The sequence below is a fragment of the Protopterus annectens genome, chromosome 10.part0, assembly GCF_019279795.1.
Source record: "Protopterus annectens isolate FY-2018-M chromosome 10.part0, PAN1.0, whole genome shotgun sequence".
In the NCBI taxonomy this organism is placed as follows: Eukaryota; Metazoa; Chordata; order Ceratodontiformes; family Protopteridae; genus Protopterus; species Protopterus annectens.
In genome coordinates this window covers 1,137,499,852-1,137,527,294 of record NC_056744.1, presented here as the reverse complement: position 1 = coordinate 1,137,527,294, position 27,443 = coordinate 1,137,499,852, and the positions used below count along the sequence as shown (strand labels likewise).

At 42.7% G+C, this 27,443-nt stretch overlaps 1 protein-coding gene across 7 annotated transcripts in view; it reads right to left on the bottom strand.

Moving 5' to 3' along the window:
- Positions 1–27,443, bottom strand: part of NEXN (nexilin F-actin binding protein) — a 955,560-nt gene that overhangs the window by 281,115 nt on the left and 647,002 nt on the right. For 5 of the 7 annotated variants that reach the window (XM_044085866.1, XM_044085869.1, XM_044085863.1 and 2 more), the window contains one exon: positions 15,183–15,377. The exons of the other annotated variants lie outside the window; for them this stretch is intronic. In XM_044085866.1, the coding sequence (XP_043941801.1) occupies positions 15,183–15,377 (195 nt within the window). The remainder of the gene's footprint in view (positions 1–15,182; positions 15,378–27,443) is intronic. 7 annotated transcript variants of the gene reach the window in all.

The window sequence follows — 27,443 nt, the reverse complement described above, 5'->3', positions numbered from 1 at the left end:
CACTCTCAGCCCATGCCTCATACACACACACGCACACACACGCACACACACACACACACGCCTAGGCAACAGCCAGTATGTGGGTAGTACACTGCATATTGGTCACTGATAGTAACTATGAAGTGATAGCAGTGGGCTACAGAGGGCATGCCACCCTGTCCATCTGTCCAATATGCACGTACATGCAGACAGTGCACCCTCCCCATGTTCCCCAATGGACACCTGCAACACCTGTAGTGCCATCACATGTGACCCACAAAGGACATACCATGCCTGATGATGTGCCCTGTATGGACAGATGACACTGACACCAAAGAATGCCGTTAGCATGCTATCAATGTAGGTGCAGGGTAAACATGCTGCCCATTACCAGTTCCCACTGCAGGTGGGCAAGACTGGCACATCTGATGATAATCTGTGTTCACAACATGGGCCAGACACCCCAGGTACAGTTCCACATGTCACTGTACATGCACGTGGGAGGTGAGCACATCCTAGACACCGTCCATGTCATGGACTAAGGAACACATACATGGCAAGCAATGCACAGCATTGGCCACACACAACAGTCACCCATGTGACTGGATACGGGATACAATACCCACCTGTGTGGGCAAATGCAGAAACCACAGCCCTGAGCCACAATGCAGACCATGTCATGTGGCCTGATGCCAAGGTATACCCATCACCTAGCCTTGTATAGCCATCTGGCACAGTTGACCACCACACACCCGTGCAGACATGCACCCATGCATGTCAGTACTGGCACCCTGTGTGTTTGTGTGTGTGTTGTATGGTGCGTATGTTCACATCCACAGTCACTACAACCTCCATTGGCATACTGAAGCATGCTGTTTGATGTCAGACACCTCCCCATACTCTTTGCCCATACAACTGCCATATGACCAGAGTGGTGCATGTGATACCTGCACAGTGATATATTGTGGCAATCCCACTACTGATGAGTTTTAATCCTGGCCCTGCCAAGTGTGTCAATGTGTGTGCTTCCCTGTGAGAGTGTGGCTGTGTTGACAGTGGCACCTGTTCATGCGGACAGGCACGTGTACGTCACCTACCGTATAGCTACCGTATCTCTGTTGCAGATGTCACTCACCATCACATATATGTTCTGAGGGCTCCATGACAGGTAACCCATGTGGCGCATCCAATAACTGCATAGAACTGTGATAGCACTACAGAGTCATCAGGGGTTTGATACCCTGTGCTGGTAAGTGTGTGACACAAACATGCTTAGGTTTTACTCTCCCACCCCTCCCTGACTTGTCTTTGCCTCTGTCTGCCTCTCCCACTCCCTCTCTGGTGGATGTAGAACTCTACACTTGCTTTGCTTAGGCAGCAGCATGTGTGTATTTTAAGTGATGCTCATAATCAGCTAATGGTCTCTGCATGAATTGCAGCCCTCCCATAGCCAATTGCATGGAAACACACTCCAATATCTAGGAACATCATGTTGGTGTTGGCCCTTTTCATTCACTGTGAGCAGGAGCTAGATCTGTTTGGCAAAAAGCATCTCAGATGGATTGGGGATTTACCTCTAACAATATACATTGTGGAAACAGGGCATCACACAGGAGGGGGGTGTGCCTGACCTGACTACAGACTGTAAGTGCTGCTATACTGCAGTTGGAGTAATGTTGGTTTAACAGTGTGTGTGTGTGTGTGTGTGGATATGGCTGTCTTACATATCTCAATACTTGCCATGTCAGTTCTATGTCTATGAGGAATCCCCATCTGCAGGGTCATCTGCAGACTGAGCAGTGTGTTGTGCTTTTGGTTTCATGTGTTACATACGAAGCATCTATCTGTGGACTGCAGAAGGTAGTGTGAGGATTGCAGTCTGTAGATGGTGAAAGCCGTGACAGTTACTGACTTCATATCCCTCACAGGACATTTGTTGCAACAAACCCTGTTACAGCAGTAACTGTATGAGGTTATCACAGCAACATGTCAATATTAGCCCTGTTGCTTCCAGCCCCAACTCTGTTAACCTTTGCACATATGTTGTGCATGAAGAGGTGCCAGTTAGATATCAGACTGCTACACATGTTATGTACAGTAGGAGTTATATTTGATGACATAATCTGGACATACTGTGGTTGTTTGTACAGTACTGAGGTCTGTGTACTTATGGTGAATGTCGACAGTGTGTGTATTGTTAATATGTACCTTGGCCTGTGTACAGACTGTGGTAGTTGTCATCGTCCTAGGTCCTGTCCTATCTGATGTTACATGCTGCTCCACTATATGTTACCATATTGGCTTACATGTTTGTAGGGCCATACGCACACACATCCCATACCACAGTCAGCCATCACACCAAACTGTGTAGTGACCCAGTATATGTAGGGTTAGTGTGCGAGTGGCACATATGAGGATGGTGTTGAACAGATAGTCCATATACTGTAATATTCTGCTAGCTTGCCATATGTGGCTGTGGCTCTGTTCTCATTGGTTGTGCTTATGCACTTTCACACAGGTGTATCTTACCCTGTGCTGTGACATGCCTGTACAGCCTGCTATAAATGCAGGTACATGTGCATTCCCCCATAGGAGATGTAGGCCAGTGTTGAGCCAGTCTGCCTGTAGCCTGGACAGTGCATTGTTACATGCCTAGCAGCTTAGTGTACTTACCCATTGAGATGTCATGTGCAGATACTTGCCAGATGTACTGCTGCCAGACCTTCCTTAACAGTCATGTATGTCACACAGAGCAGTGGGATGCTGTACAGATCATGTTACTAGTGGGTAGTATATGGCCATGGCACCCCTGTACCAGTGGGTAGTACATGTCAGGCCAGACAGGTGTGTGTGAATGCATAACTTATGGTGGCATATAGGTTTATAGGTTCATAGGTTTATACTAGGCTATCTGCCCCAAGGCATTTATAAGCCTAGCCCGAATTTTTGTGGCTTACGCCACCCCTTATATGAAAAAATACTGTACCCATTAGTTTGTTGTGCCTCTGTCCAGCAGTGACACAGAGATGATTCCCGGGGTAAACCTACGATCTCCCATCCACAGGTCAAGATTTCTCTTGAACAGAGCCAGCGAGGTGCTCTGCCTCACATGGACTGGGACTCTATTCCACAGCATAGGGAGTCTCTGAGTGATAAATCTATCCCTCCAGCACGTCCTATTTATATCTGTGCTAAGGCTTAAGTCGCTTGCTCTAGTGGTTTTGGTGGATTTGGATTTTTTGAGGTGGAGCATGTCCATTAATTCCGGGTTGGACATGGCCTTGTATGTCAGGCACATGTCACCTCTGAGCAGACGGTATGCGACTGAATAGAGCTGGAGTTTCTTCAATCTGGCAGCATATGACAGATTTTGGAGTCCCTTTATCCTTTTGGTGAGAAACTTTTGGGGTCTCTCCAATTGCTGCAGATGTCGGGCGAGATACATCCCGAATGGGGCATTGTACTCGATCATTGGTCTGATAAGTGAAGAGTACAGGGGAACAATGACCTCACTAGATCTGGATGTGAATCCCTTCATGATCAGGTGGGCAATGTAGAAGGTCTTTCTAACCACTTTAGCAACGTGAGTGTCAAAGAAAGGCCACTGTCAACCTGGGTCCCCAGGTCCCTGATAACCTCTTCTGTGCTTAGTGGATTGCCACCTATATGGTAGCTTGGGGTTACCTTGTTTTTCCCGAAGGTATGACTACACATTTTTGGCATTTAACTTCAGGCCATGGCTCTGGCACCAGCTATCTGTTTCCGTGAGTCCCTTCTGAAGGATATCTGTGTCCGATGCACTTTCCACTATGGCCCAGTTTGCAGTCGTCTGCAAACTTTGTCAGCCAAAGACCTCCCATGTTGGCCTGTACTTCTGAGAAGTAGATGCCGAACAATAGGGGCCAAGGACCAAGCCCTGTGGGACACCACTTGTGACCGGCTTGGAGTCTGACATAGCGCCAGCAACTCTAACCCTGTGGGTTCTGTCCTTAAGCCAGTTTGCAACCCATCTTGTGACATATGGGTTTACATTTAAGCTGGTAAGTTTTTTACAATACCCGAGTGGGGTATTGTGTGAAAGCCTATGCAAGGTCAAGGTTGGATGTATGGACTGCCTTTCCCTCATCAATGGCCTTGGTGACTGTTTCGAAGAAGTCGACCAAGTTCAAAGGCATGATCTTCCCTTGACGAAGCCAAACTGGGTCGGGTCCAATGTCTGCAAGTCCCCTATATCTTTGTTTATGAGCTCCATTATGATCCTCTCCATAGCTTTGCAGACTAGACTTGTTAAGCTTATGGGGCGGTAATTACCAGGGTCCGTAGAGGCACCACCTTTGTGGAGTGTGACCACAGTTGCCGTACGCCACTCCTTGGGCACGTATCCTGTGGTAAGGCTGAGATTAAACAGCTGCCTTATGTGCGGGTTTAATTCCTCATTTAGCTCGTGTAGCACACAGCCGGGGACACCATCCGGTCCCATTGATGCTGTGTTTTTAGCTTTAGAGAGAGCAGCTTTCACCTGTGCATTTGAGATGTCTGGGAGGCTACACTCCGCTGGGATAGTTATCTCACCTTTAGGGGGGGAGAGGGGGGTGAAGTTTGCACTGAACCTGTCTGCCAGTATGTTGGCAATGTCTGTGGGTTCAGTGATTTTTGTATCATTTTGGACTAATTCTGAGCATATCTGGGAGTTTCCACCCAGGTTCCTAACGTAGCTGAAAAAGACCTTATGATTGTCCTTTGAATCCATGGCAATTTTTCTCTCAAAATTGGCCTTAGTTGATTTTATGAGTGCTCGTATTTTTTTACTAATAATGATCAGGGGTGACTTCCCTTTTATGGATTTTGTTCTATCATGTAATAGCTTTCTCCTCTTATTGTAAAGTTTGTTAATGGCTGGGGTCCACCAGACTGGACGTTTGCCCATTGTGGAAAGAGTCTTGGTTTTATTTGGGATTGCCTGATCCATGCAGTCCTGGAGGTGTTCATAGAAGGCATTTGTAAGGGCTTCCCGCAGCTTGGGTTGTGGTTTCCACTGTCTCAGGGGCCTTGAAGGATACACCAGTCTTGAGTAGTGTGAAGTTTGCTTTAGAGAAGTTCTTCACTGTGGTCTTTTTTGTTTGGGGTGGGGGCGGGATGTGGATTTCCAGTGAGATTAGTTTATGATCAGATCTCACCAACGAGGGATATACTTCCGGTGTGGAGCATTTTGTCCCCATGTTTGTGATAATGAGATCTAGTATATTTTCTCCTCTCGTGGGAACAGTGACTAGCTGTTCCATGGCATTTGAATTTATGAATTCCAGGAACCGTTGGGCTAGAAAGTTAGGGCTTGAGTAATGTTCCCAGTCTATATTCGGGTAGTTGAAGTCACCCAATATGATGGTGTTTGGAGATACATTTATACCCTCCAGTGTCTTCAGGAAGGCTGTGTGGTGTTCCTGAGTTTGAGATGCTGCAGTCGACAGGGGCAGTACGTGCTAGCAGTGGTACTTTACTATGAAACTTTACTATGATGTCCTTAGGATGTCTGTCAGTAGCCAATGGCACACATGTGGAAAGTAGATGTGACCCCCCCCCCCGCACATATGTGGAAAGCAGATATGTATACCAGTTATGTGTTATACCCATCTACATGGCTGTTACATCCATGTTGTCAGGCATGCTACACATGTTTTCCACTAAGGGGTTCTGTGTAGACCTCTGGACTGTACAGAGTGTGTCAGAATGTCCACACATATTGGCAAATATCTCTGCTGCAGTCGACAGGGGCAGTACGTGCTAGCAGTGGTACTTTACTATGAAACTTTACTATGATGTCCTTAGGATGTCTGTCAGTAGCCAATGGCACACATGTGGAAAGTAGATGTGACCCCCCCCCCGCACATATGTGGAAAGCAGATGTGACCCTCCCACACACACCATGTCTGCGAAGACAATCCCAATTACAGTAGCAATAGTATATAGAACTGTAATAGTACACAAATAAAGGTTTTCCATTCCTGCAAACCTGTGTGTGGTGTTTTTTCCTAAGACCTCTCTGTGGGTATATGTTGCAGGCAATGATTGTCATTTGTATGGGTGGCCCACACAGTGTCCAGTTGTTCAGGTGTGAAGTGGCTGAAGCATATTTTGTGCACCTCCTACATATGTATCTTACTGTGCATATCTCTGCATGTGAATGTGTAGTCACATGTATATATATATATATATATATATATATATATATATATATATATATGTGTGTGTGTGTGTGTGTGTGTGTGTGTTCATAGGTTCATAGGTTGATACTAGGCTATCTGCCCTAGGGCATTTACAAGCCTAGCCAGAGTGTGTTTGGCTTTCGCCACCCTTCTTAGATTAGTTGACTGTGCCTCTGTATAGTACGTCACAGAAGATAGCCCACTTAAGGTTAGTTTACCGTGCCTCTGTCTAGCAGTGACACAGAAGAGATCCCAGGGGTAAATTTATGATCTCCCATCCAAACGTCAAGATTCTTCTTGAAGGGGGTCATTGAGGGGCTCTGCCTGACATGGATTGGGATTTTGTTCCAGAGTGAGGGGAGCCTCTGGGATATGAATCTGTCCCTCCAGCATGTTCTATTTATTTCTGTGCTGAGGTTTAAGTCACTGGAGCATGTAGTTCTGATGGATTTGGATTTCTTGATGTGGCGCATGTCCATTAATTCTGGGTTGGACATGGCTTTATACGTCAGGCACAGATCGCCTCTGAGTAGGCAGTAAGCAACTGAGTAGAACTGGAGTTTCTTTAGCCTAACTGCGTAGGGCATCTGCTTGAGTCCCTTGATCCTCTTGGTGAGGTACTTTTGGGGTCTTTCTAGTTGTAGCAGGTGTCGGGTAAGGTACATCCCAAATGGGGCATTGTATTCAATTATGGGCCTGATGAGTGATGAGTAAGAGGGGCACAATGACCTCTCTTGATCTAGATGTGAACCCCTTTGTGATAATGTTGGCTATATAGAATGTCTTTCTAACCACTTTGGCAATGTGATTGTCAAAGGAGAGATTGCAATCTACCTGGGTCCCTAAATCCCTAATTACTTCTTCCGTACTTAATGGATTACCACCTATGTGGTAATTTGTGGGCACTTTTTCCCAAAGGGGATGACTATGCACTTTTTGGCATTTAGCTTTAGGCCATGGCTCTGGAACCAGTTATCCGTCTCTGTGAGACCTTTTTGGAGGATGCTTGTGTCAGCCGGCGAGTCAATTATGGCCCCCAGTTTGCAGTCATCTGCAGACTTTGTCAGCCATAGTCCTCCTGTGTCAGCCTGTACCTCAGAGAAATATATACCGAACAAGAGAGGTCCAGGACTGAGCCATGTGGGACACCACTTGTAACTGGTTTAGAGTCTGACATGGCATCTGCAATTCTGACCATGTGGGTTCTATCCCTAAGCCAGTTTGCAACCCATCTTGTGACATAGGGGTTGATATTTAAGCTGGTGAGCTTATTTATGATGCCTGAGTGGGGTATTGTGTCGAAGGCTTTTGCAAGTTCAAGGTAGGCTGTGTGGACTACCTTCCCTTTGTCTATGGCCTTGGTGACTGTTTCAAAGAAATTGACCAGGTTCAAGAGGCAAGATCTGCCCTTAACAAAGCCGAGTTGGGTAGGATCCAGTGTTTGGAGGTTCCCAATGTCTTTGTTTATGAGTTCCATGATGATACGCTCCATAGCTTTGCAGACCAGGCTAGTTAGGCTTATAGGGCGATAGTTTCCGGGGTAGGTTGTGGCACCACCTTTATGGAGTGGGACCACTGTTGCTGTACGCCATTCTTTGGGTACATATCCTGTTGTAAGGCTGAGACTGAACAGTGATTTTAAGTGAGGGTTCAGTTCTTCTTGGAGTTCATGTAAAATGCAGCCCGGGACACCGTCCGGTCCCATTGATGCTGTGTTTTTTGCTTTAGAGAGGGCAGCTCTCACCTGTGCATCTGTGATGTCAGGGAAGCTACACTCTGTTGGATAGTCATTTGCTCATTTGGGGGGAGGGGGGGAGTTTGCACTGAACCTGTCTGCCAGGATGTTGGCAATGTCTGTGGGTTCAGTGTATTTTTTGTCATTTTGCACTAACTCAGAGCATATCTGGGAGTTTCCACCCAGGTTTCTGACATAACTAAGGAAAGCCTTGTGATTATCTTTAGCATCTTGTGCAATTTTTCTTTCGAAGCTAGCCTTAGATGATTTTATGAGGGATCGTAGTTTCTTGCTCTTACTGATCAGAGTTGCCTTCCCTTTCAGGGATTTTGCTCTATCATGTAGTAGTCTCCTCCTTCTGTTGTACAGCTTATTTATGGCTGGGGTCCACCAGGCAGGTCTCCTGCCTTTGGAGGAGTGTGTCTTGGTTTTATTTGGGATAGCACGATCCATGCATTACTGTAGGTATCCATAGAATGTGTTTGTAAAGGATTCTGCTGTTTGGGCCGTATTTTCCACTGGCCCTGGGGCTTTGAAGGATTCCACCTCAGTTTTGAGAAGTGGGAAGTTTGCTTTTGATAAGTTTTTGACCGTGGTTTCCTTTGCTGGGGGTGGGGATGGGATATGGATGTCCATAGTGATTATTTATGGTCAGATCTTACCAATGAGGGGTATACCTCTGGTATGGAACATAGAGTCCCCATGTTGGTGATGATCAGGTCCAATATGTTTTCCCCTCTTGTGGGAGTTGTGACCAGTTGTTCCATAGCATTTGAGTTTATAAATTCTAGGAACCATTGGGCTAGGGTGTTGGGGCTTGAGTAGTGCTCCCAGTCTATGTTTGGGTAGTTAAAGTCACCCAATATAATGGTGTTTGGAGAGACCTTCATATTCTGCAGTGTCTTCAGGAAAGCCGAGTGGGATTCCTGAGTTTGGGAGGGTGGTCTGTAGCAGACTACAAACTGGAAGGCAGTTTTGCCCACTGTTAGTTGCACATGGATGGTCTCAGATGCTTCGTGCAGTGCCACTAGCCTGGAGGTATGGGTATCTTTGATGAATATGGATACTCCCCCTCCTCTTGTGGTTCGGTCCGAGTTTTGGGGCCGAAAATCATGGTATGAGGTATAGCCTGGTAGTGCTGGGGTGCTCTCGGGAGTCTTGAACCAGGTTTCTGTTACTGCACAGATATCGCTATTATCCATACTGACGAGAGCCTCGAGTGCATTAGATTAGAACTAGGCTAACTGCCCTTGTGAGCCATTTTAAGCCTAGCCAATTATCCCTTGTGAGACTCAAACCCTGCACCTTGTGTTTATAAGGCAAACACCTTAACCATTAGGCCACCCTCCCAACTTATATACGTACATCTGTATCTGCATATATGTGTCTGTGTACATGTATCCTGGGGATGTTGATAGCTTCCACATTTTACATTTCCTATGGGAGCCAGACTGTATTGCATGATATGTTACCAATACCAGCCTGACATCATACAGGTGGGATGTAGTACTGTTAACATCTTGTGCCCATGTCATGTCAAGTCCTGGTTATGGGATCTGCAACACTTGGTAGTGTATTGCAGGGCGGACGTGTTTGGCTGGGGGGGGTATGCCTATTCGTACAAGACATATATTGTTTGGGGCCTCTCAACCCCATTAATGGTGCATGTTGACATATTTGTTTTTGTTAATCTACCATTGCTATCTACAGACATACGGCCACATATACCTATACATATATATATATATATATATATATATATATATATATATATATATATAGATATATATACATACATACATATATATATATATATATATATATATATATATATATCAGCTTACATATGTATGACTATGTCCGTATGTATCTACATAGCTATATACTTGCGTACATATATGTACCTTGCTGTGCATATGTCGACATATAGGTGTAGATATATATATATATATATATATATATATATATATATATATATATATATATGTGTGTGTGTGTGTGTGTCGATGTAGGCATTTGCATGTATATATGTTCTTATATATATTTATATATATATATATGTATATATTTCTAAATATATATATATATATATATATATATTTACATATATAGATATGTTGTATCTGTTTAGCTATTAATATATTTACACACACACACATACACTAGATGTTGGTTACATTTTCTGTACTGTAGCATGACTGGGCTGGATGATACATTTCTGAAAACATCAGATTTCTGTATATCTGTCATGGCTAAGTGGTAAATGACTTTGTCTATGGTGTGCAGGGTCCTGAGTTCTAGCCTTGCAGAGGCTGTTTATTTTTTTGCTGGGCAGAACATGGGCCGTTGGATACAGTGTGATTAAGGCACTTTAAAGCAGTTGTAAGCGGGTTTGCGCAGAGGTAAGCACTGCTAACTTCCGGTTACAGTTTCTTATACTTAACCTGTGTAGGCATAGCTTACCCCCATGCAAATAAGCTTAAACCTGCTCACTGCTGCTTAAAAGTGCTTACTCCCACTTACCCCCGCGCTAATTTCTTTAAAAGAAAAGAAAAAGGGGTTGACAGGACATTGGTGAAAAAAAGGGGCAGAAAGAGGGAAAGACAGTAGGGAAAATAGCCAGGGATGTGCAGGAAGGGTGTAGGGAAGGTCCATAGCTGCCCATTTCTTATACAGCAACAGCTGTGCATATACACTGAATTTGGAGGTAGATTTGGACACTCAAACCCTTGGGAGGGGGTGAGGACAACAATAATTCATTGTAATGCCAATTAGACTGGATTACATGTGTCCAGTGGACATGTATGTGAAATGGACAGCTATGTAAGGGGCACATTTTTTTGTGGGAACAGATTGCCCTTTTTTTTCAGGTGAGAGTGGGATGTTGGGGAGGGGTAGTAGGTATATTTGGGGAGGTAGGTTGGATAGGTTAACAGACAAGACAAACAAGACGCATACAGGGGCGGTATATGACACATGTGGGGCGTAAACACCTTGGATGAGGAGGGGTGTTTGGAAGTTGCAAGGCCATGAGCCCCCAAATGGAAACAGTGGGACTGAGGTCCCCACCCATGGGCAGTCACCACTGCACCTTCATGGCCCCAAGGGTGGCTGTGCTTGGGACTGGGTAGGAGGGGCAGGCTCACCCTCTAATTGCACCATGCGACCCTCAAGCTAGCGTAGCTAGTCTCAAAACTCCCTGTTGAGCTCCCTATGCACCACGGCCCAGACCTGACGGCGGGTTACAGGTACCTCTCCACCCCCACTCCCAGGGGGAGTCAGGCCCCATCCCCTGTGGCAGTTCTACCTGAAGGTGGTGCAGGGCCAACGGAGGAGGAGGTTCCAGGCTGGGCCCCAGACATGCTGGTGCCCAGTGCCATGGCCAGCTGAGGTGGGACAGGTGGGTCTGCTGGGACTGGCCTTCCCATATGAGCTATGGTGTTGCAGTTTTAAGAATGGTATGGGTTAGTAATAGTCAACAGCATTCAGATTTAGTTATAACAGCATGCATAGGTAACCCAAGACACCAGATTTACAACAGTTGCAGAGCAAGCAGAACACATGCATATATGGGACAACAGTGGTCATTACAACAGTATGCAGGTTTCAGTAATGGCAACAGGCCACCAGTATGGTGGTATTTTAACATGGCACATGCATAGAACCAAATGTGAATATTTGTAAGCCAATAGGACATATGTCCGAACAAAAGTATAGAGTGTACATGTACCCACTGAGGTGTGTAATTGGGTTATTATTGCACATATGGTGGGGGTGAGAGAGAGAGGTCAATTAACAAATAATATATCCCTGTAGTTTTCACAACTTTCTTAGTCACTGCAGTGATCTGTCCCTTACATGTATTATTACACTATCCAATGGCCTTACTTTGTACAGTGGTAGATTAGTTTATACGTGGACTGTGTCTTATACATAGTCTACACCTCTTACCTGCTATAGCTGTTGAGAAAATCATTAACACTACCTGACAAATTCTACACATACTCCCAGATGCAATGCTTGTAGACAAGTATATGAGTGAACTGTGTTGTAACTACAGTCTACACCTCTTACCTGTTATAGCTGTTGGGAAAATCATTGTTAACACTACCTGACAAATTCTACACATACTTCCAGATGCCATGTTGATGTTATAAACATACCTAACAGTCCGTTACTGCATACACACTCTGGTCAAGGCTTGACAGGATGCAGGTGTTAATGTGATATATTTTGGAATAGCTGTCATAGACTTCGGTGAGATGTTACAATGACAGGCTTGTTTCCACATACATTCTCTTTTTATGTTCAGGTCTGACTATATGTCAGTATAAACTGCCTACATTTCTTGGATCATCACACTTATTTGTCAGGGGAGCAGGTTACCAGGCAGCAGATTTGGGCCCGTTATCTGGACATGCTGGACAGATCAGAACAGTTGAGGAGTATGACTATGCATACAGCTTACTACCTGAACATTCTGCCACAGTCTGTAGAGTTGATGGTTATGATTATGCTTACAGCGTACTATCTGAACATTCTAGCAAAGTCTGTACAGTTGTTGGGTCTAATTATGCATACAGCTTTCTATCTGAACATTCTCGCAAACACTGTACAGTTGTGGGGTATGATTATGCATACAACTTACTACCACTCCCGGGATTCAAACCCCTGCTGTGTGTGGTAAAAATAGTACAGTTGACATCACAGTACACTGTGCTATCAGGGAATTGGTGTAAAGCATTCCAGTGGTTTCTGTCTAAGTCTTCCTCAGTTGTTCTATATGACTGACCTCTTGGGACTTCCAACATTGTTATACTGCACTTACTACACATTTTAACTTTGTTCAATAGTGTGGGTAAGACTGCTTAATACAACAGTACTGTTTATAGACTGCAACACTACAACAACATATGAAAGCAGAATGTACACAAGAACTCCAGGGGTTATACTTTTAATCACTAGATATTACACCTTTTTTCCAGGCAACCTGTATGACAGTCTTCCTGCCATATTGTCTGGTTTATTTAGTACATCCCGCACACAATACATTTTTATACTGGTACAACACTTTCTAGTGCTGTTATATTTATTTGTTATGACAGTACATGCAAGAATATTACTAACCTGCCTCGCAATGCAGCCTTTGTAGCCTAGCAGCATGGGCCTGCTGGTTCGCAGCCCACTCATCTGCAGCTGTCGGAGAAATACAGTGATATTTGGCCATTACCTATCCATAGTATACACAAGCTAGGCAACCATTATCTACGTAGTAGAATGAGTACTTACCCAGTGTTGGGGCATCAGCCATCTTCCTGGATTCTTGGATCCACTGGTCCAAGAGATCACCCCTCCGCTGCTTCAGGTCAGCATAGTGATGCCTGACTTGCTCACCAGTCCGGGGGATACCAATGGCACTGGTGAGGTCACGGCGAGACTGTCCCAGGCCTCCACTTTATACTGTGAGCCCTAGTACTGGCCCTGCAGTAGTCTCTCCTCATGGTGTTTTACCAGGAGCCATACCATGAATCTGGACTCCTGGGTGCCCCAGCGCTGTGCTCTAAATCGAGTGCCTTCCCCAACTCCAGCCATTCTGCCTACAGTAAGAAGCTGCAACTAGTTATGGGAATTATTGGCACCTCTGGGGTTTAAATATGCCCGATTTCCCACACTTTCCCATGACTGGACGGTTTTGTTGGCATTGCTTAAAGGGGCATACCAGTGGGCAGATTGAGTTAGCTGGCCTAAACATTGCTTACACCACATAAGCTGACCTGTGCAATGCTTAGCATTGCTTAATATCTAATTAGCATTATATTTTCCTTTTGACATTGATTTATTATTTGTTGCATGTTATATCTGTGTCTGGTATCTGTGATTCATGTGTACATACACTGTATGGGGTCCTGGGAAATTCAACACTTTATTATAATGATGCCTCACATCTGGCCTTACTGCAGTACTCCAGTTCACATATTTATGTTATGTAGCAGGTTATACAACATCACAAAAGTACATAGATTCATTTCACATGTGCAGTTTGATTTTCCTATGGTGAGGATTTATTTGTTGAAACCTCAATCATATGTACTGCTGTGATAGCTAAGTGGTTAACTACTGTGACTGTAGTATACAGGGTGCTGGGTTAGAGGCTTGGAGAAGCTGTTTATTTTGTTGCTGGGCAGAACACGGACCATTGGATACAGACTGATTAAAGCACTTTAAAGTAATTGTAAGCGGGTGTGCACGTGTTTGAACGGAGTTAAGCACTGCTAATTTCCGGTTACAGTTTCTTATACTCAGTAAGCTTCCAGATTGCTTAATCTGTGTAGGCAGTGCTTACTCCTGCGCAAACGCACTCAAACACGCTTACTAGTGCTTACATATGCTTACTACTGCTTAGTTGTGCTTAGACCTGCTTACTAGTGCCTTATTCATTATGACACTGATACTTCTCATGTGCATTTCCTGCAGTACTCAGGTTCATAAATGTGTTATTTAGTGGGTTTTGCAACAAAAATATTGGTTATAACGTGCTTTGCCATGTAAAATAGACTGTGCTGCATTGGGACACAAACCGGGAATGCCTGCTTATTAGGCGAATGCTCTGCCCACTATACTACTGCTGTGCTGCTTCATTTGCATATATCTTCCTTGTTATCCTCTTCAGCCTTTTAAGCTGCTTTAACCGTAGCTATGCGATGGGCACACCTCGCGCACCTGCGGTTAGCTTTAATCGGATTTAAAAAAAAATAAAAGGGTTTCTACATTTACTTTTTCTGTACTGTTGCTGTGGTACACATAGGGAACTGTTGGTGGGGATCTGCGGACACCTATGAGTGATCTTGCTCATTTCTTCCCACTTTCTGCTGTTCTACATTGCAGGGGTGTGTTTATTCTGAGAGCTCTGCTCTCAGACACACCCTCTGCACTCGTACGCGCTCCATGTAAGCCTAGGAGCTCGGGCAGTGCACCTTCATTGATATGCATGGTGCTCTGCCATCCTGCTCCTAAATGGGTGCTTCTGTGCAGGACATAGCTAGTCCTGCATGGAAGATTGGTGAACCCGGGGGAAGGATTCTGTAACTGAACAATGTATTCAGCATCTTTGAGATAATATTTCAGATTCTGAAATCAATGCGCTATTTAGAATAGTGAGTTCTAACAAAAACTAAAAAAAAAAAAAAAAAAAAAAATATATATATATATATATATATATATATATATATATATATATAGATAGATATACATTTCAAATATCATACCATGCTTTTTCTTGCTTCAGCAAATGCTTTCTTTTCTTCTTCCATTCGTCGTCTGGCTTCCTCCTCAGCTTTCCTTTTATCCTCCGCTTTCCTCTCCCTTTCTATTTCCTCAAAGCTAAGTTTCAGTTTACCAGGACGCACCTCCTCATTGCTTGCTTTGTCCAGTGCATTTTCCTTCTCCTCCTCACTGTTTACCTTAGAAAATACAGCAATGACTTGAACTACTGCAGACTATAACAATTCCGAAGGAGAGGGGAAAGGGATACGCTTACTTTGTTCATCTTTGTTTCTATCACACGAGGGTTGCCCTCATTAATGTGTTGGTATTTACCAGATTATAGCATCTATGTGTAAGGTACTGACGAAAATGTTGCCTTAACCAAATCATACATGAAGGATAACTGAGTGAATAAAAAATCGGGTTAATGAGTAAAAAATCTGCATAAAATAGTATATACATACCTAATGTATTTTCAATTGAAAACTGTTGGTTACGTCTGATATAATGAAGGTTACTGAATATTACCTTACTGGACATTGTGTGAAGCATAAACTAAAATTACTTCCATGAATTATGGAACCCATGTAAACCTGTAAGGCACAAAAGCTTTTTTTCGTGTAATTCAGACATAGCTTCACTGACAGATGCACAAAAATAAGCAGACTGTAAGGCAAATGAGCATGTGTAAGAGACAAATACAAGCAGACAGATGATATCATGAAGTCATGAAGTTAATAGAAACAGAACAAATTACTATGCAACTTATGCAATAACATTCAAATTTATAAATACAAAGTTACAAAAATACTGATAAACACTGACTGGAATTAAAAAAGGAAACACTGAAATACTAAGAAGCTGGTGAGTCACAGCACAGCAAGTGGATGGAAGAGCAAGAACGAGATGGTGCAGAAATGGCAGGGGGACCAATATAGGGGATGAAACCAAATAAATAATTAAGGTGAAGGAAGTGGGTGGTTAAGGAGCAGCCACAAAGAAATCTCAGGTCAGGATCACAAATATATCAGAGACAGGTGGTGGCTTGATTTACTCCATTAGAGACAAACAGGAGGTTCAGATGGAAAGAAGTTCCAGGTTAAAGGTTTTGAAAATGTAAAGGTCCCGGCCAGCACCAGCTACTGTTCTACATATAATTAACAAGGGAAGACAAAAGTACCAAAGGGACAAAGGAGTCACTATTGATACACTGAACTTAATAAAACAAATGGGAATATCTAGTTAAATAAATGAAAGGAAAGAAGCATACAGCTCAGCTTTTTTGCTTAAGAATTCTAAACAAAGCCAAAAATAACTGCGGGGGGGGGGCAATGGTCCCAAAATCATGGACAATTTTCTAATATTCTAATTCACTTACAAATTTAACAGAGCAACAGATTATCCATCAACATGCATTCTGATCACTAAGATAAATGAAACTCTAATGTCTGGCATTACTGACAGGCTGTTTTCAGTAATTTACCAGAAAATTCAAAGATTTTACAAGGGACAAGGTAAAAATATGAGGTAAAATTAAGCTGAATGGTGAGAAGTAGTGCTGAATAAAGCAAACCATGATGTGTGGACTCTGCTATGATTCAGGCTCGACCAGGAGTGCCTGTCCACTTTAGGTGCATGCTTGTTCTAATAGGTACATGAGTATGGAGACCTGGATGCAAAAGGCACTTGAAATACTACAGATGATACGGAAATATCCAAGCCAGGTCAGCATAAATCTGACAATTGCCTATGACTGATTCTTGGAGCAAGCAGGTCAATGCAGGTTATAACAAAACAGTGCCAGTATGCAAAAAATTGAACAAATGGCAATATTAAAAAAATGGAACACAGCACAGCTAAGCTACAAACATACAATTGGCATAGCTGTATGCAGTAATTTAGCAAAACAGACTTATGGCCTGCGAATCATCAAAAGCAAAGTAGTAAAATGATCTAGTTGCACACAATATTACTGCAAGACAGTCACACTAAAGCTGTTTATAGCTCATTCTAGTCACATATTTAAAAAATGTAACCTGGATGAAATCCCATGTACATGTGCGTATTTCAAATGTAGTTGGGAACTCTGTATAAGTTAGCAGATGTACTCACTATGACAAAGCAAGGGAAGGGAGGAAAAAATAGTTTCTCTACATCCTCACTGTGAGCTGCCACACATTCAGTGATATATCTTTAAATAAGCCTTTGGAAGACCAGACTAGGTCTTCCTGCATGCTGAGCCACTACGGCAAGGTTTTTCCATGAGCAAGCCTACAAATGTTACCAGTCCGATGACACTAACATGTTCAGGGAAAGTAAAATTAATTCATTCAGTGGGTATTCTAGGCAGTGGATAACGTTATTCCAATAACTAGCCATGACATTTAATGTTTAAACTTCCCATTCTTACCATGCACCCTCAACCTCTATTTGAATTCACATAAAGTGTGGAGTCATTTTGGCATTTATGAGACTCTTGTTCCAAAGTTCAGCAATTCTACTCTTTAAAAATGAGTCAAAACAACCCTCTAAGAACTGGTTAGAGAGACAAAGGAAGAGATTCTGGAAGTTAGTCTGTGCTCCTAATACACCGAACCAATTCCTTTTGCACTTTGATTACCCCAGCATTCTGTTTTACCAGTCAGTTAATTGACATCAAGAATGAGAGTTAATTGCAAGGCAAGAGATAAGCTTCAGCTTCTAAATGAAAATCAGCATCTATTACATTCTGTATCATCTCAGTTGTGTCTCTGTGTTTGGTACGGTAGACAGGATGCCACGTCACTAACCTTGGACCGTTTTCATCCTCAGCCTGCGAGCAGTGTCTGGTTAAGTGACTTACTCAGTCACACAGGTAATGGAAGCTGAGGGAATGAAACCTTGCACCACTGGATCACAGGAAATAGCTTGTTGAGCTCCTTAAAGCTTGTTCACCATCTGGCACATTATGCTGGCTAATGTAAGTAACAGTGGGTTTACATACATCTCGATTAATATAACAGACTTTAAAGTACAAAAATGGTACAGCCAATCTAGTCTTCATAAAGTAGGATTCACTGTCAGTTATGCCTAGCTCTCTGCTACACTTGTGTATAAAAGCAGAAGATTTAAGTCTTCAAATTTCAAGCTCATAATCAGCTTTATAATAAGACTACAGTATTAAGGAGGGGCATGCATTATTCATATGTCTTTGCATGCTGATTTCCTGTCAAGCAAGTGGATCAACAGTTACTTCAGGGCTTCACCGAGGAACAACTGAGACACAGAGTGTAGTAGTGGTTTGATGAAATGGTATCTGGGTATAATGTACTCTTTCTGGACAGAGATCCTAGGAGAATGTATTGGAATATACATTCTCTCAAAACTTCTCCAGAGGTTATGAAACCCAGGTGGCAACCTGACAGCCGTGGATTGCTCTGTGAACACATACTTTAAGAATTCATTTTTTACACTACAGCAGCTTGGTGGTTTAAGTGGCCACTCCCATGTTTGTGCTGCACTAGTTCATGTAAGAGATAATACTGTATTTCCCCGAAAATAAGACCGGGTCTTATACTCTTTCCTCCGCCGAAATACGTATTAGGGGTTATTATCAGGGGATGCCTTATTTACCCCCCCTCATATAACAATCGACATTTATTCATGTACAAAAATCGAGATTTATTCATGTACACAAATTGACATTTATTTGGTACTTTTGTTTTACTGGGCAACAGTTCTAATTAACGCATTAACAGTTGTGTGAGAATTCTACATAAACAGTGCAACAAACATTTCAACTTCAGATAATCTACAGCTTGGCTTTCACAGTGCAATATTTCACGCTTAACAGAAAGTACAGAAAAATCTCAATACATGTGTATTGGAGGAGGGGAAAAAAACTGAAAGCAGAAGCAATCCATTCTGTTGCCCCGATAATGGAAAAGTTATTCAAATACAGTCATGTCATCTTCTTCTGGAACATTGTCATAAGTCTCCAACCCCTGAATTCTGGCCTGAATTTCTTGCGACTCTATTTCCTGTAGAACCATTGGCCCCAATCTGTCATGCCTAGCAATAGAGCTCTCCTTAAATGAGCACTGCTTGTCCAAGTAGCCTGCTCGTATTGCATTGGCAACACAGCTGTCAGTGATTTTATCCCATGAATTTTTCACCCAAGTCATGACCTCTTGCAGGCTAGGCTTCACAAAGTTTCCATGCTGACTTCTCTCCATTCTATTTTCAATGTAGTCATTGAGTTTTATGTGTAAATGGTCCTTGAATGCCTTATTTATTGCAGTATCAAGAGTCTGGAGATATGCAGTCATTCCTGCGGGAATCATTATTTGATCTATTCTTCTCCGTGCAAAGAATTTCTTCATGTCTTTAGCGCAGTGAGTGCTGGCTGAATCCCAGACTAGCAGACCTCTTTCGCCACCTCACAAAACAAGTGGCAGCATTACATCAACCACTTCCTTATAACTGCTTGTGTGCACCAGGCTTTTTCGGTTTCAAGAATGTAAATGCCTGAAACACGTTTAATCTTATCTTTTTTGCCCTTACTAATGATTAGAGGTGGGATTTTCTTTCCATCTAGATCAGGCATGGGCAAGGGGCCACATGCCCGTTAAACGTTTTGATTCGGCCCGCCAAACTTGAAAAAATTTAATAAATTAACCTTGTTAATGTTTTATTTCCCCTGCAATTCTGATGTTTCCTCACTAGATGGCGCACTCTAGATATATTGGCTTTGTTGAGGTGAAGCATAGGCCTATTACTCCACGTTTGCACTTTACCCTTTGACCCACCGCCTCTATGAAGATGGCGGACCCAAGAAAAGGAAAGTGGACAGAGAATGTCGAGTGTTCAATAAGGAGTGGACAACTAAATATTTTTCACTGAACACCGATCATCTGCTGTTTGCCTGATATGCCAGAAACTGTGGCGGTTTTAAAGAGTATAATATTAGCCGTCACTTTGCCACAAAGCACGCTAATTATGCTAGCAAGCTCTCAACAAAGAGGGAAGCTGCTGCTGAGAAGGTGGCAGCTAATTTGAAGGCTCAGCAAAGTTTTTTCACTGTCAAACTGCCATTCAAGAGTCAAGTACCAAGGCCAGTTTTATGCTTTCATTCAAAATAGCAAAGGCCAGCAAACCACTGTCTGAGGGCGAGTTTTTAAAAGAATGTATGGTAGAGACAGCAGGTATTTTGTGCTCGGAGACCAAAGACAAATTTGAGAAAATCAGTTTATCACGGGGACAGTGACTGTGGAACTAATAGATGAAGATATCACCAGCAGATTAAACAAAAAGGCGAAGTCATTCACTTTTTATTCTTTAGCACTGGATGAAAGCAACAATGTCAAAGACACTGCTCAGCTCCTCATTTTTATCCGAGGAATCAATGAAACTTTTGAAATAATGGAGGAGTTTTGACAATGGAGTCTCTGAAAGGACAAACACAGGGAGAGGACTTGTTTGAACGGGTGTCTGCTGCCATCGAAAACATGAAGCTTCCCTGGAGTAAGCTTGTTAACGTCACCACAGATGGATCTCCAAATTTAACGGGAAAAAACGTTGGCCTGCTGAGGAGAATCTAGAATAAAGTGAAAGATGAAAACCCTGACCAGGATGTCATTTTCCTCCACTGCATCATCCACCAGGAATCTCTATGTAAATCGGTGTTACAGCTGAATCATGTTGTGAATCCTGTGGTGAAACTCGTCAACTTCATACGCCGCGGGACTTCAGCACCGTCAGTTCATTGCGTTCCTGGAGGAAACTGATGCGGATCACCAGGACCTGCTTTATCACTCCCGTGTCCGCTGGTTGAGTTTGGGCAAAGAGTTTCAACGAGTGTGGGAGCTCAAAGAGGAGATTGGCGTGTTTTTGGAGTGGCAGGGGAAGACTGATGAATTTCCTGAGCTGAGCAACAAGAGCTGGATGTGTGACTTTGCGTTTGCTATGGACGTATTTTCACACTTGAATGAGCTCAACGTGAAACTGCAGGGGAAGGAGCAGTTTGCGCATGACATGTACACAAACGTGAAAGCCTTCAAATCCAAGCTGGCTTTATTCTCCAGGCAGATTTTGAACAAGTCATTCACTCATTTTCCTAGATAGCCACAAATACAGTGAGTCACTGGATGCACTGCATGGAGAATTCTGCCGTCGGTTTTTGGATTTTGACAAAATTGACAAGTCACTTCAATTGGTGGCCTTTCCTCTGTCACAAGACCCCGAAACAGCTCCAGAGGAGCTTCAGCTCGAACTGATCGACCTTCAGTCCGACCCTGCCTTAAAAGAGAAGTTCAGCTCTCTGAAACTAAATGACTTCTATGCTTCACTCAATGATGCAGCGTTTCCAAATCTAAAGCGCAGATGATGTTGGCTTTGTTCGGCTCTACTGTGAACAGACCTTCAGCGTCATGAACATCAACAAAGCCAGCCACAGATCCAAGTTAACAGACCTACACCTCAGATCCATCCTTAGAATTGCCACAACAAAACTAACTCCAGACTTTGATGCGCTGGCTAAAAAAGGAGACCAACAACACTGCTCCCATTAAAATGTGTGTGTCTCCGTGATACGCACGTTGTTAAAATAAACAGTGCGCGCAGATCAAATATAACGCTTCGCAGACTGACTTGCTGCAACTGTTTCATCCTTGCACTGGTCGTTGTTGACTTTTGGCACCGGGGAAACAAATTGAATAAAAAGAACAGGACAGGTACATCTGCATCTCCTACCGTTTTTGAAAAAAAAGACAGTCAGGAGGAGAGTGATGGTGATATCCTGAAGGATAACAGAACTTTCAGTGCTTTAAAATAAAATGGTCATTTATTTGATTTTCAGTGTTTAAAGACTCATTTCGAAGTCAGAGATTTTATTGTAATGCTTTTCTTCATTTTCATTGGAAATTAAAGCACATGTTTTCTCCATATCCCAAGATGTGTATTTTTCCCCCAATGAGGTGATGTTTTCAAAGCATGCCATCTATCTGCTCCTGTTCCGGCCCCTTTGTCAAATGTTAGAACTCAATGTGGCCCACGAATCAAAAAGTTTGCCCACCCCTGATCTAGATGGATTTTTATTTTTATTTATTTATTTATTTTACATTTGTTGACTGGGATAGCCCAACTGGATTAATGTCCATTTTCAGTGGAGGCCCGGAGAGAAAAGCTCCAAGGTAGACAGATAAGTATTAACAAAGAAGGCATATTACCAAGGTAGACAGATAAGTATTAACAAAGAAGACATATTACAGATGAGATATTTAAAAATGACATAAGCAGACATAAAATAGACAATATCACAAAAATGCAGGTAACGTGCACTCTCGTAACCGGTGGAGGGAATGTAGATTGACAAGGCACCCCTCTGATCAATTGTTGTTTGAGATCTTGGCCCATAAACACTGCAGTTTCATCCACAGCAATCATGTTGGAGAGTTGGTATTTAGAAAAGTCGATGCCATCAACAAAGGACTTGAACACAAGTGTACGTTTAATAACTTCAGTATCTTCCAGCTTGAACAGTGTTGTTGATCTACTTAGAGACAGTTCATAACGCTGAAGGAAACTATCCAGCCAATGTTGTGATGCTTTGAATTTTTTTGGGGATATTTCTAACTGTGGTGCCATTGCAAGGGCAAATGCTTGAATATCAGCAATGTGCATAATCAAAGCCTTTGCTCTCCTGTTAGCAATCCATTCACAGATGATGTCTTCCAGCTCATGAAATAATGGTTGCTGACCTGTTCCACATTTGCACTTCTTAGCATTTCCCTCCTCGGCCTGCAGACTGAGGTTATCGTACGCTGCACACCATTTTTGGACCATTCGGAGATTTAACTTCTTCATTTTGCAAAAAGCCGTCAGATTCCTTCCCTGGGAGTCCTCCATGAGTCTTTTCTTGTACTTGATGGAATAGCTCTTTCTTTTTGCACTCATCTTGTCGGGGGGGGGGGTTAATTGAAGACTTATGAGACCGGAGTGGCAACACAAAATGGAGTCGGATAAGAAGCCATAACCACAGCCATTCATTATCAAGTGCACGTGCTTTACACGAGTTGTCGGTACTTTGACCGATCAAAGTACACCTGCCAGTGTTTATGGGCCAAGGATCTCAACCATCAAGTTTGAGTGATGATTAGGGTTACAGTAAGAATCGTCGATGACTCCCAGGGAAAGAATCTTACGAGTTTCTGCAAAGAGAAGAAGAAGTTGGGTGTCTGAATGGTCCGAAAATGGCAAGCGGAGTACGATAACCTCAGTCAACGGGTGTCAATAATATTATTTTATAATTTAACACATCCATCGTGTGTTGTTGACGATCTTAACTGGGGCTTATTTTTGGGGTAGGGCTTATATCATGACTACCCTGGAAAACCATGCTAGGCCTTATTCTCTGGTTAGGTCTTACTTACGAAGAAATACAGTAATTTCCAACACTCATGGCCATGGAAGAGATATAACAGGCATTTAACACACATCAGCACATATCTGATCATTTCAATAAGTCCAGACAGGCAAGCACCCAGAACTGTATGCCATAACCTAAGAAATCCTCAGCAGTCAATGTTTGTTTCTCTAGTGAGGTTGCAATGAGATGGTGAATCAGTGCAATGCTGATCACTATTTATTATTTCTGGAGATACAAACGCTTGTAAGAAGAAGAAGTTAGCACAGTATCATTTTTGACTGCAATTTGAAGGAAAAATCACATTTATTACAAGTATTTTTTAATTTCTAATTTTCAGAAAGGTGGATGATATGGCAGAATATCTTAAAGTAATAAAGCAACATACAACAGCTGTCACACTTGAAACTGGAATAGCAAAATTAATTTACAAACCATGGCAGTAACATGTTAAAGGTGGAGATATTTTGACAATGGTTGATTAAGTGTACTTTGGGATCTAGTGGTTTTCAAACCATGGGCCCTCCCACACACACACTTTTTTTTCACCATGCATAAATGCACACATTCTTTTGGACTCACTGTCCCAACTGCTTTAAAAGACCATCTGAACTGCTGCCGTTATAATTCACTAAATGTCCATACACATAAATTATATTCATATATATTGTGTTCACATATATACATGAACACACACACACACACACACACACACACACACACACACACACACACACACACACACACACACACACACACATGCATACAGATACTATTTAGCAAATGGTATTCACAAAACAACCTTTAAAATTTCCAGACAATTGCAATAAAAAAAAATAAAAAAAAGAGTCCCTATGCTAAGAGCAGTAATGGCATCCAGTGTAGCAGCTGTTCAGAATGTTGGATCCTGGCCGCAGCTAACTTAGCAAAAATGAATAAAGTCCTCTTTCCAGAGGAAAAAAAAAACAATCCAGCTAACAGTTTAAGCAGATCTTTATTCAATGATGGATAAGCGTCCCAGGCAAGAGAGGCACTTTGCAGTTGTTCCTAATCTTTAACTTTGTTCTGCAGACTGTTTAGGCTACAGGTTGGGATACCAGATCAGTGCTTCATGGATTTGACTGCCTTTTCATTACAGGAAAATAATGGACCTTCCAGCAGTGGGGAAGCCCTCCACCTGTGACACCCTTGAGCAGTCCATTATATCCCTATTATACCCATTTTGTAAGTTCTGTGCATGTGTGTGCGTGTGTGTGTGTGTGTGTGTGTGTGTGTGTGTCTATACACACACACACACACACACACACACACACACACACATAAACAAATTTCATACATACACACGCAAACAAATGTCATACATACACACACACACACACACACACACACACACACACACACACACACACACACACACACACACACACACATAAATTTGGAACTCCCTCCCCCAGTCCATTCTTGGCACAGCTAACCCCTCTAAGTTCAAAATTCTTCTCAATGCCCATTTATTTACAAACTGTCTATGCTCCTGCTCAATGCCAGGATGAGCCCTCAGTTTTTATTTGGTACTAGTCCTTTTCATCCTTTGTCCTTCCTCCCTAAAGCGTTTTTCCTTGTACATTCTTTTCTTCTCCCTTGAATACGATCTCCAGCTTATTTTACCGTTCTTTTTTATCATCGCTTAAATATGGTGATGGCGTCATCCGACACACAGGCAGAAATACATTAATACCTTTATTTTCTAATTGTGTTGCATTCAAATACCATCAATTATAATGGGTAATATGTCTGACTTACAATTCTTACTGCATCATTTGTATTTCTGTTGTTGCGTCATCTCAGTTTAAAATGTACTGCTAATTATTATGTAACCTCTTGTCTATTTTTATATGTATTTGCTGATTAGTATGTAACTTATTCCTCTATATTTTGTTCTATCTTAACACTGTATTTTTTACTATGGAATTTGGAGTTTTTCTCCCCGTGTTATCACTGAAAAAGTACAGTTGTGTACACTTACCATAAATGTAGATGTTCGAGTGTATTCACTGTTGCAGTCATTACATTTGGGTAATCCTGCTGGCAGGTTGCCCTCAGTCAGCCTGAATTCCAAAGTCTTGGGTCCTGCGTCGGCTGCTGTCACCCCTTCCCTGATGTCAGGTTGTCAGGGGTATAAAAGAAGCAGCAGACACCATTTTCTTTAGTTTTTCTTGCCCCAGATGTCAGGTGCCCCCTAAAAGGGTAGCCAAAATTTATATCTATATAAAAAATTACATGCACCAATATAAACTTTACCTTCATCTACAAGCAAATACACCACATAGGTTGTATAAATCAGAGAAGGAAAGATAGGTTCCATCAGAAGAAAAGGGGGGTGGCGGGTGGGTAACCTGGACTGCAACAGTGAATACACTTGAATATCTACATTTATGGTAAGTGTACACAACTGTTCTATGTTCTTCGTGTTTCACTGTTGCAGTCATTACATTTGGGTAGAGTCCCAAAGCTAAGGTTGGAAGGCTGGAGATAAACAGCATTAGGAGTGGCTATGAGGCCCTACAGAACTGCAGTGGCAAAGCCTGCCCTAGATTTAGAGTACAGTGGCAGATGATAGTGCTTGGTAAAGGTGTGCACTGAACTCCAAGTAGCAACCTCTAAAATGTCCTTGGTAGGTACTCCCCTGAGAAAGGCTGCTGAAGTGGCTGCAGCTCTGGTGGAATGTGGCCTAATGCATAAGTAGCAGAAACAAATGCAGTGGCTTATCCACCTTGAAATAGTCTGCTTTGAGATAGCCTTTCCTTGTGATCCTGAGGCATATGCCACTAGTAATTGCTCTGTCTTTCTGAAAACTTTGGTTCTGTCCAAGTAGAATCTAAGCTGTCTGTGTACGTCCAAAGAATGCAGAATTCTTTCCCCCTTGTTCTGAGGATTCGGATAAAAAGTTGGCAGATGAATGGTTTGGTTAAGAGCCACACTGGACACCACTTTAGGCATAAATGTTTGGTTTGTCCTCAGGGAGACTCTGTCCGGATAAAAAATGATAAAAAGGTTCCACAGCCATGAGTGCCTGTAGCTCTGAAACTCGTCTTGCAGAAGTTATTGTTAGGAGCAGAGCTGTTTTCCAAGATAAAAACTTTATATCAGCAGTAGCAAGATGGCTCAAAAGGAGGCAGGGTGAGTTTTTCCAAGACATAGTTGAGGTCCCATGCAGGCACTGGTGATCTCCTTGAAGGCCTTACATTTTTGGCTCCTCTGAGGTACTGTTTTAATAATGGATGAAAAAAGATTGGTGGCTCTGCATTGTAATGAGCCAAAATGGCAGAGGCATGAATTTTAATAGATGAGAAAGTTAGGCCTTTGTCCAGCATCTCAGTTAAGTATTGTAAAATATGAGGAATATTTGGTACAGCTGTATCTGTTCCTTGTGCCTGGTTCCAAGCACAGAATCTCTTCTATTTTCCAGCATAAGATTTTCTAGTACTAGGCCTTCTGGCTTCCAAAATGACATCCATCACAGCTTTGCTGAGAGGTGTGTTTTGTATGACTACATTATCCGCCATGCTGCAGGTTTAAAGTCCTGAGTTGGTTGTGTGGGATCTGATTGTTTTGCTGGGACAGTAGATGAGGTACTTGAGGTAAGGTCCAAGCTGGGCATTGAGACAAGCTCCTTAATATTGGGTGCCAGTGCTGGCGGGGCCACACTGGGGCAATCAGTATCATCTTTGGCTTCTCCTGCCTGACCTTTAGGAGTACCTTGGGGAGGAGAGGCAGAGGGGGAAAGGCATATACTGATAGGTTTTTCCAGCTGAAGAATAGGGCATCCACTTTCCATGCTTGTCTGTGATAAATCCTTGTGCAG